This window comes from Numida meleagris, chromosome 5 (assembly GCF_002078875.1).
Source record: "Numida meleagris isolate 19003 breed g44 Domestic line chromosome 5, NumMel1.0, whole genome shotgun sequence".
NCBI classification, from domain to species: Eukaryota; Metazoa; Chordata; class Aves; order Galliformes; family Numididae; genus Numida; species Numida meleagris.
The window spans coordinates 53,106,519-53,122,870 of NC_034413.1; the positions used below are offsets into that span (position 1 = coordinate 53,106,519).

General features: G+C 41.5%; 1 protein-coding gene across 3 annotated transcripts in view; it reads right to left on the reverse strand.

The window, feature by feature from the left end:
* CERS6 (ceramide synthase 6) overlaps positions 1-16,352 on the reverse strand; it is a 119,758-nt gene that overhangs the window by 81,521 nt on the left and 21,885 nt on the right. For all 3 annotated transcript variants that reach the window (XM_021399592.1, XM_021399594.1, XM_021399593.1), the window contains exon 2: positions 313-418. In XM_021399592.1, the coding sequence (XP_021255267.1) occupies positions 313-418 (106 nt within the window). The remainder of the gene's footprint in view (positions 1-312; positions 419-16,352) is intronic.

Here is a 16,352-nt window from a genome sequence, read left to right on the forward strand (position 1 = left end):
ACAATAAGACATCTCATCATCTGTTATTTATTCAAATTAAAAAAAAAAAAAACCACTACAAAACATTTGGTGGAAATTTCTAAAAGGAAAAAAGGAAGGAAGTAAAATAAAAAAGTAGGTGGCTATATGGCACCTATGAAGTATTCCTTTACCTTTTTTTTTATTTAATTAAAAGCTCACAAAGAGATGCACAACTGCTCAAGCTGGCATGCCAACAAACCTTGATGTTTGCATGTTCTGATTTTAGCTGTAAAAATGCAGGACAGTGTTCAGTCCAGTGCCATATCCTACTTTATTAGGTAAATACTGTACCTTTGTAATGGCTGTGAAAACTTTTTCCAGGATAGCATTAGGTTGAGCTTTCTGTGGTCCATTGGCTTGGACTTTAAGGCCTAAGGCACATGGTTTAGCAATGAACCTATAAGAAAAAGAAGAGTGAAAAAAGAAAGTAAGTGAAACCCTTGAGTTATTTACTTCATTACTGTTATCGATCAGTGATATGTGATAAATGTGCAAGTATTATAAACCTGCCAAAAAAAAACAGAACAATGCTTAGCCTAATAGCTTAAAAGCAAGCTCATCCAAGTGACTGCATGACAAATAAGTAACAGCACTTTGAAGGATGAAGTGAACTCCACCACAGACTATATGATTCAGAGTATTTTCTTTCATGTTGGGGAAAAAGAAAATGCACACAAAAAAAGCATGAGAGGAACATCTCCCAGACAAGCACTACCACAAAAAGAGCATGGAATCTTGCAGAAACAAGGATGTAGCATTCTCCTCCAAATAGGGCCTTTTAAACAGATTAGTTTCAGAGCAGCTATTGCCTCACGACTCGTTTTGTACAGAGGAAATTCAAACAAATTTCTTAGAGGCAACAAGCATGAAGCTGCCCAGTCAATATAATTTTCTGAACCATGATGTTCAAATGACATAGAGCCATGCCTCAGAGATTTTGTTCAAGAAATAGATCTTCCTACCAATTCTTCTGCTAAAGTACAAAGCTGTTGCAGATCCAAACACCAATCCATAAAATCATCCAGTTTATAAACTGGGTGTCTCCAATACATTTTGGAGATTGATTACATAATTTACAAAGTTAAACATTACATTTAAAAAGTAAACCATCTGCAACTTTGAGTTCCATTCTTGAATCCCCATAAGAACTATGAAGTCTTTATATATAGGAGTAGTGGAGGAATCAGAAACATCATTCCAGCAGCACCAAAGATGCCAGCCACGGCATCACAGCAAAGCATGTGCAGATGTACTGAACCTAGCAATTTCTTTGAAAAGAAAGGGGAAGATACTCGCAGAGAAACATGTCAGTATTTTTCCCTATCCTCTGCTCACAAGCAGCAACTACTATAAAGAGTCTCATAGTTGAAAAATATACAGGAAAACCTGGAGTAATTCAGGACGCTACTAAATAGATCATATTTAAGTATTACATGTCTGCTTATGTATAAACTCTTCAGGCTCAGGTACATCCTTTTGTTCTTCATTTCTGTGGTACCCCAATACATACAGCTGAAAGAGAACTAGGGTAAAATAAGTTTTGCTGACTTCTAGTAAGTGGTGGCAACCACAGTGGGAACTGAAGTGGGAACTGGATCCCACCGTCCTCTGAAAATCATCAGATTCCTAAACTTCTGCCACCCTTGTATTCAGTAATTCTTGATTTCATTCCAAAGACTTCAGCTTAAGACTCCATTTGCCACAGAGACAAAAACAAGTAGTTAAGAAGTAGGTCTACATTTATCCACCTGAATACGACCACAAGCTCTTTAAAACTATGACATTCTTACATATTCAAGCACCATTTTATGTACTGTTCCAAACTAAAATTGCTGCTTCTGCACACTTAAGACAGCAGAGATGATGAAAAAAACTTCAGCTCTGCACTTGTATATAAACACACAAGTTGTATACTAAGCAAGAAACTTGAAAATTTTGTGTGCTTTGTACTTGAATATGCTTTTATTAAAATGAAAGGGACTTTTTTTTTGTCTAAAACAAAAGAAACAGCAAGAATTGTACCCTCAAGATCACCGTGACATAGTCAGCTCAAATCACTGCTGGCCACCTGTTGTTATCAGATAACCACCAAGGTGCAGTGGAGGAAGCTAATGAATTGCACAGAGAGTTTGATATCAGAAATTTGCTTTTTAATTTTAAGGACTTGTAAAACATTTCCTCCAGACATGTAACAGTTACCAAGATTCCCAGTCCTTTTATGTCCACGTTTTGTACCAAAAAAAAACAAAACCAAAAACAAAGCTTGCAATCTTCACTACTAAATAAATTCAAGCAATTTCTTCAAGAGAAGGCAAAAGAGCCAGACAAGAAACAAGTTTAAGATAGACAGTAAAGAGAATGTCGCTCAGTGTTCAAGCTAATTTCACAAAGCTCTACAAGGAAATATGTATTAGTAGAGACAAAGCACAGAAGTGATGTAGGTGGAATAAAAATAAATAAAGACAACTTCATCAGCTTCATGCATTCAACAAGGAATCCAAGCTTGACCTTCACTATCAACAGCAATGTCAAGAAACATTCACTAAGTAAATACAAGTAAAGATTTAAAAACTGTTTCTGATGGATTTTGAGGGCACTTGAAAAGTCAGTCTCCTCTGAAATGAGATGGTGTATGCATGTGCGCATATCTCTGTATTAAAAAAAAAAAAAAAAGCCTCTCAACTCTTCTAGTGAGAGAATCGTGAGGTAGCAGAACTCCGATAGAAGGTCAGTTCCCTAAACATGGTAATTTAAAAGGAAAAAAAAGTTTTAAATTTGCTCCAGTCAAAAGCAGGTAAGAATTCCCACTAGAAAAATTCTTCCAGAAGCAGTTTCAACAAGCTTCATGCTGAGCTGATCTTCATTTAAATCTAAGCCCAGCTGCTGGATTTGCTTAAATGCAGTTCTTAAAACAACATGTCTGGCTAATGAATAGTCTAAATAAACATAGGACAAAGACAGATAAAATGTGAGATTTTTTTAGTTTTCCTGTGAATACTTATTTTCAAACCCTGAAAAGCAAGTTAGAATTTAATCAATAGAATCTCAATTTTCCTACCATTATCATAATTCTCACAAATCATTTTCTATAACTATTCAAGTTAATCCATAATGAAACAAAACAAAAGCAGTGTTTTGATATGTGCAGAAACCGAGTGAATTGTCAAATGTTGCACTTCTTAAAAGCATTATTCATTTTTTCCATTTCTGCTATACCGCAGTCTTCAATTCCCTAAGCAGAAACCCATGGGACTATTTATTGCATGAGGTATTGCAATTAAAAGGGAATAAGTATTGTGGAAGAATAAGAACAGAACTGAACACACTGCCTGCTTTCCTCTTCACACATAAATACAAGCAAACACCACAGCAATCTCTCTCTTTCAACTTATTGCTGTAAAGCTGAATTGAAAGCCGGTATTCAATTACACGGAAATTAAAAAGAAAAAAAAATCACAGAATCATAGAATTGCTTAGGTTGGAAAAGACCTTCAAGATCATCAAGTCCAACCGCAACCTAACCATACTACCCTAACTCTAACAACCCACCGCTAAATCATGTCCCCAAGCACCACATCCAAACGGTTTTTAAATACATTCAGGGATGATGACTCAACCACCTCCCTGGGGAGCCTGTTCCAGTGCTTAACAACCCTTTCTGTAAAGAAGTTTTTCCTGATATGCCTCCCCTATGCCTCCCCTGGCGCAACTTGAGGCCATTTCCCCTTGTCCTGTCACCAGTGAGAAGAGACCAGCCCCGCTCTCACTGCAATCACCTTTCAGGTATTTGAAGAGAGCAATAAGGTCTCCCCTCAGCCTCCTCTTCCCCAGACTAAACAGCCCCAGTTCCTTTAGTCTCTCCTCATAGGGCATATTCTCCAAGCCCTTCACCAGCCTTGTTGCGCTTCTTTGGACCTGCTCCAGCACCTCAACGACCTTTCTGTACTGAGGCACCCAAAACTGAACACAGCACTCGAGGTGGGCCTCACCAATGCCGAGTACAGGGGCAGGATCACTTCCCTAGTCCTGCTCACTGCACCATTCCTGAGACAAGCCAGGATGTCATTGGCCTTCTTGGCCACCTGGGCACACTGCTTGCTCATATTCAGCCGACTGTCCATCAGCACACCAAGGTCCCTTTCTGTCAGGCAGCTTTCCAGCCACTCCTCCCCAAGCCTGTAGGGTTGCCTGGGGTTGTTGTGACCAAAGTGCAGGACCCGACACTTGGCCCTGTTGAAATTCATATGGTTTACTTTGGCCCATCGATGCAGTCTATCCAGGTCCCTCTGTAGTGCCTTTCTACCCTCTGGCAGATCAACACACCCTCCCAACTTGGTGTTGTCTGCAAACTTACTGAGGGCGCACTCAATCCCCTCATCAAGATCATTGATAAAGATGTTGAATAGAAGAGGCTCCAGCACTGAGCCCCGGGGGACACCGCTCGTGACTGGCCGCCAGCTGGATTTAACTCCATTGACCACAACTCTCTGGGCTCGGCCATCCAGCCAGTGTTTCACCAAGCAGAGTGTATGCCCATCCAAACCATGGGCAGCCAGCTTCTCCATGCGGATGCTGTGGGGGACAGTGTCAAAGGCCTTACTGAAGTCCAGGTAGATAGACCACATCAACAGCCTTACCTTCATCCACTAAGCGGGTCATCTTGTCATAGAACAAAATCAGGTTTGTCAAGCAGGATCTACCATTCATGAACCCATGCTGACTGGGCCTGAACTTCTGGTTGACCTTTAACTTATCCATGATGTCTCCTTGGACTATCCATTCCATAACCTGTCCTGGCACCGAGGTGAGACTGATAGGTCTATAGTTACCAGGATCATCTTTCTGGCCCTTCTTGAAGATGGGAATCACATTTGTTAGTCTCCAGTCAACCGGGACATTCCCTGTTAGCCAGGACTGTCGAAAGATGATGGAGAGCGGCCTGGTAACCACATCTGCTAACTCCCTCAGCACTCTAGGGTGCAGTCCATCCAGCCCCATGGACTTGTGAGTGTCCAGCTTTTGGAGCAGGTCCAAAACCATCTCATTGTGGATTGTGCATAGCCTATTCTGTTCCCCATCCCCATCTGCCAGCTCAAGGGGCTGTGTGCCCAGGATGCAACTAGTCTTACTATTAAAGACTGAGGCGAAGAAGGCATTAAGTACCTCAGCATTTTTTATTTTTTTTTTGCCAAATGCAGTCCCATCTATTCTGGATCTACAAATGAAATAACACAAGCAAGGGAATTAAACTCAGAATTAAAGAACCTTTTCAAAGGCAGCCTCCTCGTGCATTGTTTAAACTCACATTTAAAAGCCAATAATACCAAAGCCAATAAAGGCAAAGAGAACCATTCATATAACACAGGTTCCTGCAGAGTACCCAGGTGGAAAATGCTCAGCCCTTGCTGGACAATAAATACCATGCTGTTGAAATACGACAGGCATTTGTAAGCAGCATGTAGAATCCAAAGGCAGCCACTGGTTTGCATTTTGTATTCTCCCTGTACTTCTCAACTCAAGTATTTTCAGCAGTGACAGCAAGGCCCCATGATCCACGTAAAATACATGTAAATTTGATCAAGTACCACACTGGCTTTTCCACTTGCATCTTTAGCAAATGTCCTTTTGACAAACCTAGCTGCTATTATGGCAGATGAACAAGTGGAAAAACAAGTTAAAAAAAAAAAAGACAACCAAAACATAGACCATAAACATGTTGGAGCGCATCCAGAGAAGGGCCACAAAAATGAGCCACGGAATGGAACATTTCTCCTATGTGGACAGGCTGAGAGAGCTGGGGCTCTTCAGCCTGGAGAGGAGAAGGCTCCAAGGTAACCTGAGAGCAGCCTTTCAGTATCTAAAGGGGAGCTACAGGAAAGAAGGGGACAGACTCTTTAGCAGGGTCTGTGGTGACGAAACAAGGGGAAATGGTTTCAAGCTCAAAGAGGGTAGATTTAGGTTAGATATAAGGAAAAAATATTTTACAGTGAGGGTAGTGAGGCACTGGAACAGGTTGACAATGATGTGGTTGATGCCCCAACACTGGAGACTTTCAAGGCAAGGCTCTGGGCAGCCTGATATAGCTGTGGTGTTCCTGTTCATTGCAGGGGAGTTGGACTAGATGGCCTTCAGAGGCCTTCCAACTCTAAGGATTCTACGATTCTACTAAACCAAACAATCAGTGAATTTTGCCCTGGTGGAAGAAGTTAAAGCTACTCTTCGCAGTGGTTATAGTGGGCATGATACCATGTAAGAAAGGCCAGAATTCCACCCATCCTTCAATCCCATCTGAAATGAAAGCCCAAACCTTCAGGCTCTTCAGAAGCTGTTCCCAGTGTTCTAAACAAGATTGCAGTTTATCACACAGCTTAGTAATATGCTGGTTCCACTCTCTGCACCCCCAGCATCCCGTGAAAACTTTAGAAATACGAGTGAGTCAGATCCTCAGTAAACACAAATCATCCTAGACTGAAACTGAAACCGAAAACAACGTATCACAAATCAAATAGCATCAATAAAAGAGTAACGGAAGCACTTCCACTGACTCACAGTTGCTTCTACACTCCTTTACTGCATATTTCAGCCTTACTAATTAATTACCACAACCCTTTTAGCTTACTGCTATTCATCTTGACAAATTATATCATTTTAAAATCAGAATTAACCAGACCTTTTAGTGTTGGCCTTTGTAACACTGCAACGGCATGGAAAGTGCAGCAGTGACAGTAGTGTAGCAAGTCCTAGGCAGCAACAAGCCAGGACTTGCTCAAATACAACAGCCACGGGCATAGAAATAAAGAGGCTTAGGAAGGCCTCAGGTACACGGAGATCTCTAATAAGATACCCTTACCTACACTGCCAATCCTTACCTGAGGTCTGGGAAGGGGTGGATCCTGGCTCCACCCCCTGCTGGTCACTCAGGGGCATTGCATGCACCTGAGCCCCCTGGGTTGGCCCTGCCTTCCCACCAGGTGCTCCATCACTGGTTCAAGCCATGACTTAGCATTTCTGCTACTTTCTACTGCCTTCATTATCCTTTGAGGCTGATATTCATCAGCACTAGCAAAGTTGGCATTACACAGATAGTTTTTAAAAGCATCACAGGAAGCAGAAGAGTAAATTAATTTTCTCTTAGTGACTCTGCATTTTACTCCAAATCAAAGAGTCCTACTGTGATGTGCAGTGTTTGCCCCAAATCCTGTCAAATACAGGATACACAGCATACAGTAAGCCTGTAGTCATCTGGGACAAATGCTCCCACTCCATGCAGCAGTATGGCAAGTTTCATGCCACAAACTTGATTCAGACTCTCTTCAGGTTAAATAAAACATGAGTATATCTAGACAATTAATTCAACTAGATTTTGGTAGTGATTCAATAACATCAACGGACACATTGAAGTGGTGAAGGTGCGGGAGGGGAAGCAGGAGTATTCCTGGGTCAAAAATAAAGTACAGAGACACATATTTGAATTCTAGGAATTGTTCTGCATTTATAGTTGGCAAACCTAAATTAAAGCAACATCATTAGGAACTGAACTGGAAGAAGCCTTACAAGACCCCACACCCAGGAATAACTGCCAACAGAATAACTTTAGAACTTTTTTTAGTTGACAGACTCCTCCTGTCAGATAAAGCTGCTCTTTTACTTACAGGCAATGTATTTTGAATGCTGCTGTATACGTTAAGGTTACTGAAAGCTGCTCAATTTTTAAATTTAAGTCTTTCATGCTAACTGCACTGAGACAAGTGACCTGTCTGCTTCACAACCTTGAAACATCTTCCATGGACTGAAAGTAAAGACTGAATTCATTTCAGTTTCTAACCTAATACTGTCATTTCTTGGGTTTGCCTCAGCCCTCTTGTTTCTCCCAAGTCTTGTTAGAGCAGTGACTTCTTCTGTCCTATTGTAACACATTTAATGACTCTGGAAAATCTTCTTCATGCAGGTTAGAAAACACTTTTCCCCTGACATGTTTCAAGCACAGGAAGCATGCTTCTTCCCTCACTTGAACAGTTTTATTCTGTGGCCAGCTTCACTATGGAAGCCCACTAGCAGATTTTAATCGGTACCAGTCAGAAAAGCAAAGCTAGTGTATAACAGACACTGTTTTTTTTTTAAATGTATGTTGATCACAGCTTGAACTATTCCAATTGGCCTACCATTTTTGTTAGAAGTATGGACTACAGACAAACTGGCAGTTTGTCTTACTATAACCAAATCTTACACAGCCCATCCATCACCTGCCAAACTGCATGTTTTCTGGGAAGGTACCTACACCAGCCTTAAAGTAGCTGCACAAAATTGCTAAGGCTGCTCCTATGTGATATGTACTAATGGATTGAAACTGTTGTGAAGCCAATGGACAGAACCCTGGCTACAAAGTCCCCACAAATGCTGAGAATACACATTCTTGCTTTAGCCTCTCAAATACACAAAAACTTCTGAGCTAGTTGCCTGCTGGTGCATGAGGTCAGTTTGAATCTCCCGTTCCTTTGCAGAGGCGACATCTTCATGGACAAATTTGGAAAAACAATGGTGAATCAGAACTGTGCAGAGCATCTCTGAGCCAGCTCCAAGGAAAATGAACTCTAGTTTGAGCTAAGTGGTAAACTCTGCCTACCTGCATATAGCATTTCTATGAATCTAGTAAAAACTCACTTGAGTACAGGCACAGTTCAAGTGATGCTTGCATAAAAGACTGTTGATGCTGCTAACACAAGCCAACCGTGATCTCCATAATAAAAAAAAATAAGCAAGCTATTCCTACCACTTAAATACATAAATCTTTTTTTCCTATTAGTATATTTATAAATACCTGATAAGGCAGCTGTAATACACAAAAATTCCTCTGTACTAAAGATGTGCCCAACTTAGTTTTGAAGAGTTAGGCTCTCTTTTTGAAAGTGATGTAGAACAGATTTTCCCAGCTCATCTTCATGCTCTCTAAGCACAAATAATTCCAGGGATTTATGATTGTGATTGTCTAACCTGTTAGAAATTGCAGTTTTTAAATGGCTATCTAAATCAGTTCCAACTACAAGAATGAGTGAGAAAAGAGGCTTGCTTCTGAGCAGACATTCAACAGATTTACTGTCACAGCATAGTAACAACTGCTGAGTTTGTTTTGTTCTTTTTGTACAGCTGACCTATTTAATTCAGAAGTTACCTGTGTTACTAATTAAAACAAGCACATAAACATAAAACACAGAAAATCGTAACAGTCCTTGGATAAATTCATTGAATATGCCACAGAGTCACAGGATCATAGGGGTTGGAAAGGAACTCTAGAGATCGTCAAGTCCAAGCCCCCTACTAGAGGAGTTTCCTTTCAGTAGGTTGCACAGGAAAGCATCCAGGCAGGTCTTGGATATCTCCAAAGAAGACTCCACAACACCTCTGGGCAGCCTATTCCAGCGCTCTGTCACCCTCAAAGTAAAGAAGTTTCCCCTCATGTTCGGATGGAACCTCCTAAGTTCCAATCTGTGCCTGTTGCCCGTTGTCCTGTTGCTGAGAGCCACTGAAGAGAGCTTGGTCTCAGCCTGGGGAGTCACTTCAACATACCATGCCCAGAACTGATTTTTCTTTGTTTCTCAACACATTCTGCTACAGAAGCACTACCACAATACAAGGCCTGAAGCAGAAGTAGGAGCTCTGACTCAGTTAACCGTAACTTCTCTGTATAGCTTCTGTGTAATTTCACCAAAATTTGTTGGCTGTGTTGGGAAACAGGCCCTAACTCCTGCAGTGAAGCCTTCTGAAGGTAAGATGCTGCCTGCCCAGAGAAGCAGGCTGGCATGGAGGGCTGGAGCACATGAGACTGCCAAGCACGACAAGGATTGCCCCAGAGGGCTGCGGACAAGAGAGCTCAGAGCCAATTCTTTCAGAGAGTATCTATTCCCAAATCTCCTGAAGTGACCTCAGAACAACAGATGTATACGTACGCCTTTCATCTAAGAGATGTGATGCCGTTCCTTCTCTTCATGTTAGAGATGCATTACCCATTATTGATGCAGCAGCATCATTATTCCATCTCCCCCATCAAATTATATAAAGCACTGCACTGTGGAATCCACATATGTTTATAAAAAAGCAAACACTAAGTAGCTTGCAGGAACATTCAGCTTACTGAATGATTTAGGTTTTGCCTTTCTTTGGCTCCGATTACTAGAAAGCATTTATGCTCACTAGAGGGGAAAACATGATTACTGGATAACAATTTTTCTTCCTCCGAAGTTCTGAAAACTTTTTGTTGATCTTTCTGCCTGAGAAACTTTCTGAACAAACATGTCTGCTTTCAGCCTCAGCATTTCTAAGAAGTATTGTAAAATTCATTTTAAAAAGCTTAGAAAACAAAAAAAAAAACCTGACAACAACAAAACACAAAGAAACCATTAGTGACAAATGTCCTGTTACTTCTCAACCACAGAGCTGGGAAGCTATTTGTTCATCCCTCATAACAAGAGCCAAAGCTGACATCCTACTGGCAGCAGCAAAGGCACCTGTGCATCCCTTGGATGGTGAGTGCTGGTAGCAGCCCAGCAAGTTAATGAGGGCCAGTGGAACTAATGGCATGGAATGAGAAACTGCTTATCTAAAACAAGGAAGCACAATCAATACTTCTCTAAGTGTAGGTATTTGCTAATGTCTAGCAGAGGGCTAGAAGCAGATGCATTACTATGTGCATGCTGTGTCAGGCTCGCTCTGCCAGCTGGACACCCCTCTGCAATGCCAGCTGCTAGGACTGCTGCACTGTGGCCACACCAGTCAAGCTACAGTACCACTCCTGTGAGTTCTTCTGCTTTTTGAAAGAAAATATTGACATAGTCAAACTTGTAACTACAACTTGATTTCTTCTTTAATAAATAATCCTAGATACAGCTGCCATAGATGGGGGCGGCCATATGCTGGAGTACTGCCTTGGTATGGAGGCAAGCTAGGGACGCCAACTAGGATCTTTCACAGAAACTCTTAAAAAATAATATATTAGTGTGAAAATTCCATTCCAGATTGGCAAATTTCCCATTAAACCCTTCTAGAAGAGTCAGAGCAAATCAGAGAAATGCTTTAGTTAAAGTTGCAAGCACCATTTCTGCTCAAAACCATGCTGGTCAGGGCTCGTCTTGCTGGGTTTCGCTTCCCCCAGCCAGGATGCAACCAAGGTCACTCCTGGTGCCACAGGAGGGTGAACAGCCTGGGAAATTCTTCCTGGCTGTTTTCTGCCATTCAGTTTTATCAATTTCTGCCACTGAATGTGTTACTTCTGCACTGGAGACAAGAGCTCAGAAATATAGCCAGGGCAGCAGCTCTGGAAACATGCTGTCGATTTATTTCACCGTGGCACTGTACTTGCAGCAGCCCACCTCTCCCAGTGTAGTGGGCAGTGTCAGCTGCAGCCTTGGCAAGGCATCCTGCACGCACCTCCCATCCCGCCCACCCTTGTCTGTGTGGGTCTGGGGCTGAATACAAAACCTCACATTAACATTAGGTGTAATTAGAAATGAATGCCAAAGGTAAGAATATCCTTCTTAGTTTAAAGATGGATTAAAAAAGCAGGCTTAAGAAGAGCTGTCTGCCTGTAATGCTTGAGGCTATGTTAACATATACATCAAGTGGCTGAGTAAAACTGCATCTCTGCTTGCAAGAGCAACACTTCACCTTTAAAAAAATGTCCTGGTAATTTTTCAGAAGCCATGTGCCCTATGAATTCAGCATTCCATCCTAGGAAAGCAGCATTGACCATAAAGTATTTTTCATACTTTGGATGCTATTTATATGTGTGTGTATATATATATATATATATGAAAAATAGTTTTGTATAGATCAGTTTTAGAGAAGAAAATTTGGTCACAGTAATGTGGTTGGGGGCAACAAGGGACTAAAGGGCTGCAGTCCAAGTGCACTTCCACAGAACAGAAAGTGGGACATTTTTCAACAGTTTTGGGGAAAAGTAGTTGTAATGAAAAATGGCAAAAATAAAATAAAAAAAAGAATAGCTGCATTTCAGCTTGCAGGCCTACTGTCTTTTTGTTTTGCAGTGCTAAGACAATATTTTTAGTAAATAAAACAGATTATTGTCATTACTCAACAGCTATTTTTATTTTTTTTCCATCTCCCATTTAAATTGTCTGGCTATTTTTTTTTGTCTGAACATAAGTGTCTAAAAATCATCTCTCCACACTGTACAACGTAAAAAAAAAAATCACCTTTTTTGCTGAGATTTCACTCCAATCTCAAAAAGCCCTCACCAGTAAAATCAGTTTGGCTTTGGCTACCTTTGCACGCCTTCTAGCTCCCATCCCAAACTCCTGGCCAGACCCTGCTGGTCACAGTCCTCCTGCTATCCTCTGTTCACACACACTCATATTTCTGTTCCACTGAGCCACCAAACCAACTGATGATTGGAAAGGCTCAGGAAAACTCTACCTGTGGGTTAACTCATCAGTGTGCCTGACTAGATCAGAGTTTTCACCCACTGACAGGGGAAAGTTCCAGTACAGCCTCTACCAGCAGCATACCAGCTGCTTGTCCAGTTAGTAACTAACAACAGAAACAAGACAAACCTCATCCAATAGCTCACAAACAGAATGAGCCTCAGCCCATGTTTTCCAAACGTGGAAGTGTTAAAAAAAAAAGTTATTTGCATATAAGAGCACAGAGCTCAAAGCATTTTAGTCTCTCCTGCAACTGTGAGACTGAAAGACTGACTTGTGGAGAAAGTGCATGCTCCAAAATATAATGGAACTCTTTCCAAAAAGCAAGAACCATACAAACGTGGAGAATCATAGAATGGCCTGGGTTGCAAAGGACCTCAAAGACTGTCGAGTTTCAACCCCCCTGCTGAGTGCTGGGTTGCCAACCACTAGACCAGGCTGCCCAGAGGCACATCCGTCCTGGCCTTGAATGCCTCCAGGGACGGGGCATCCACAGCCTCCTTGGGCAACCTGTTCCAGTGCATCACCACCTTCTGAGTGAAAAACTTCCTCCCAATATCTAACCTAAATCTCCCGTCTCAGTTTAAAACCATTCCCCCCCAAGTCCTTCTCTGCAGGGCTGCTCTCAAGGAGTTCCCCAGTCTGTACAAATACCTGGGATTGCCCCAGCCCAAGTGCAGCACCTTGCATTTGGCCTTGTTGAACCTCATTAGGTTCTCGTGGGCCCACTTCTCCAGCCTGTCCAGGTCCCTCTGGATGGCTTCCCTTCCCTCCAATGTATTGACTGCACTGCTCAGCTTGGTGTCATCTGCAAACTTGCTGAGGGTACACTCGATTCCATCGTCTATGTCATTGATAAAGATGTTGAAGAGCACCGGTCCCAGGACTGAGCCTTGGGGGACACCACTCATGACCGGCCTCCACTCTGACATAGAACCATTAATCACAACCCTTTGGCTGCAACCAGTCAACCAGTTCTTAATCCACTGAACAGTCCATCCTTCAAATTTAGAGTCCATCTCTCCAATTTAGAGAGAAGGATGTGGTAAGGGACCATAAGAAAGGTCACAAATATTTTTCCAGCCAGCTGTCTAATGCTTGCAATACCTAAAAATAAAGACTTTTGTCAGTGTAACTTTCCAAGTATGGATTAGGCAGAGGGAGAGGAGAAGGAAAGGGAAGCTGTACTGCAGTCCCACACACCGTTTAGAGACAGGGCCGCCTCTCAGCAGGCACTACCAAGACTCTAGATGGTACGGATTATACAATTACTGAATGTATCACTCCTACCCTTCTTGCATATGTTGAAATCAGGACACAAAAGTCAAAGTCAGTGTTAAAATTCAAGTCTCCAGAATTCTAGTCCACTCCTAGAGGTCAATGGAGAAAAAAAACCATTCTCTAAACATTTAAAGCGATGGACACAGAAAATGGCAGGAAGAAGTACAGTAGAAAGGAAACATGGCTATTTTAATTTCAATAATCACAGTAGGTCACCCTAATTGAGTTAGGTTATTAGGGTGACCTACTCTTCTAAGTCGCAAGACCCTGGAGCATCACTTTATCTTTTAATCAGATCACATTGTCAGCATGTGAATGAGGAAGACAACCCAAAATCTGTGAGTAATACTGGCACCTACATTGAAGCTGCAGCCAAAGCATACCATCCACCAGCCTCCTGGCACATGAACGGACTCAGCGCAGCTCTCCTTCATCCTCCAAGGCAGCTTCTAAGATGCATAAAGAAGGTGCAGTTACCTACAGCTTGGAAATGACCAAAAAGTTACTAAGTGACTCAGAGAAAACAACAAAACTGCCCACTAGAATGCCAGTGCTACTCTCACAGATTCCTCCATGGTTGCACCTAGCCAGGACATTAAGTGAAAGCTATTACATCACTGCCCTCTTATATTCTTATATTCGTTTTCCTTATTCCAATCTATCTTCTACCAGGAGAGAAAATAGTAAAAGATGTCATTAAATATCCCCAGTGACCACTCCAACAAAAATCCATTCATCCAGTATTGTTCCAAAAGCCTCCAGCAAGTCATAGAACAGAAGTGAACTTATAGACATGCTCTGTTCCTGAACACTGTCATCATGATATCTAGGACAGCCACAAACTTCAAGTCCAGAGAGAAGCATACACCATAAAGCCTTTAAATATTTGTAAAGTTCCTCTTTGTTCTCTCGGGAGTCTGACTGGCTCTCCTCCTGCAGGTAGTTTGCCATGGTGTATGGCAGACAGAATTTAAATTTATGCCTCACTCCTAGTGACAAACCAGTAAGCGCAGTGCAAATCCTATTTCTCCCTCCATCCGGAGGCACGATGTGTTTCAGGATCTTTTCTACTCTGAGATGAAAGCTCAGACTAAATCTTTTTTCTGGTGAAGACTGTTCCCTTTGAAGAGGGAATAGGTCATGGATGCCTCACAGCAGGATGGCTGCATCTCTGACAGCACCTGAAGTAGAGATGGTTGGTTTGACTTAGAAGTTAAACTTTCATTCCAAAAGCGAGGTCACAAAATCATCAAACTTTTTGAAAGTACTTAGAGAAGAACCAATTTTTATCCTGGCTGGCAGGTATTAGTCACACAAGATGATCAAAGGTACTCATTTACATACATTTTTGTGAGTGCGTATATATATGTATGCACACACACACACGTACGTATGCCAAGTAAGACAATAAGACAATCAAATCAAAGAGTCATCCTTAACACATCTACATAGGAAAAGACACTGGCCCAAATGAGATTAAAAGATTAGAGAAAAGAACAGGAAGAATACATATGAATATACCTTTATATTTAAACACTGAAACACCTAAATATACAAAATAAATCATGACAAACATATGAAATACGTGCACATATATACACACATATTCAAATATATATAAAATCTGCATGTATACACAATCAAACTTTAGCATCTGACTACTCAACAACAAGAATTAGAGCTTTATTTCTGTCCAGATTTTTATATAACATTAGAACAAAACCCTGCTTCTAGCTAGGATAAAAATTTCTAGTTAACTTCCAACACACACACACACAAAATAACACAAATATGTTCAAGTATTCATAAAATGTATTTCTGAAGAAGCATACAGCCAAATTATACAATAAATAATTTTGCCTGTTTTATCCTTCAACTGAGATGACCTGAAAAAATCACATAATTCAAACTTCAGGAAGATTGAATCAGGCCAGGAGAAGACAGGCTGAAAAGAAGCCATCACAGAACCTCACTCATATTCTCCTTTCAAAATCTGATTTTAACACCAACATCTTCTGCAATCCATTTGCAAAGTAGTCTCTACCTGCATCACTTCATCATTAAATACAGTGCAGGCTGTTCAATGCATTCAAAGAAAACCAATTCACACTAGCTTCCAGCTGCCCTGTACATTTTTTCGGCTCCATCTTTTCATTCCTTTTCAAATTAAACATGAATTTTCTTAATGCCCTCCTGCTCATTTGCCACCTCACTGAGGCACTCTCCAGGAGGAGCAGGGAAGCAGTGATGGAAGGCAGCTGTGGCTCTGCACCCATGAGTGCAGGGCCCACTGCCCTCTGGATGAAGGTGCTGAGTTTCTATTAGCTTCACCATCTCCGAGGGGCAGGTGAGTACCAGAATGAAGGACACACAGCAGTGTTTCAAGTTCTAAACCTCCACTTTCTGTCTTCCACGCTGAGGCTTTCCCAAAGCAAAACCCACCATTGCAAATGCTCAGTAAATCGTTCATACAAAATGCTCATAACAAAGCTGACAGACATCTCATTGTAATCCTAATGCGTGATAAACAATTAGTGATTGGGCAAAACAGTGCAAGAACAAATCCTATTAACAAATAATAGGATTTGCTTGTGAATCACTGAAATGCCACTTTGG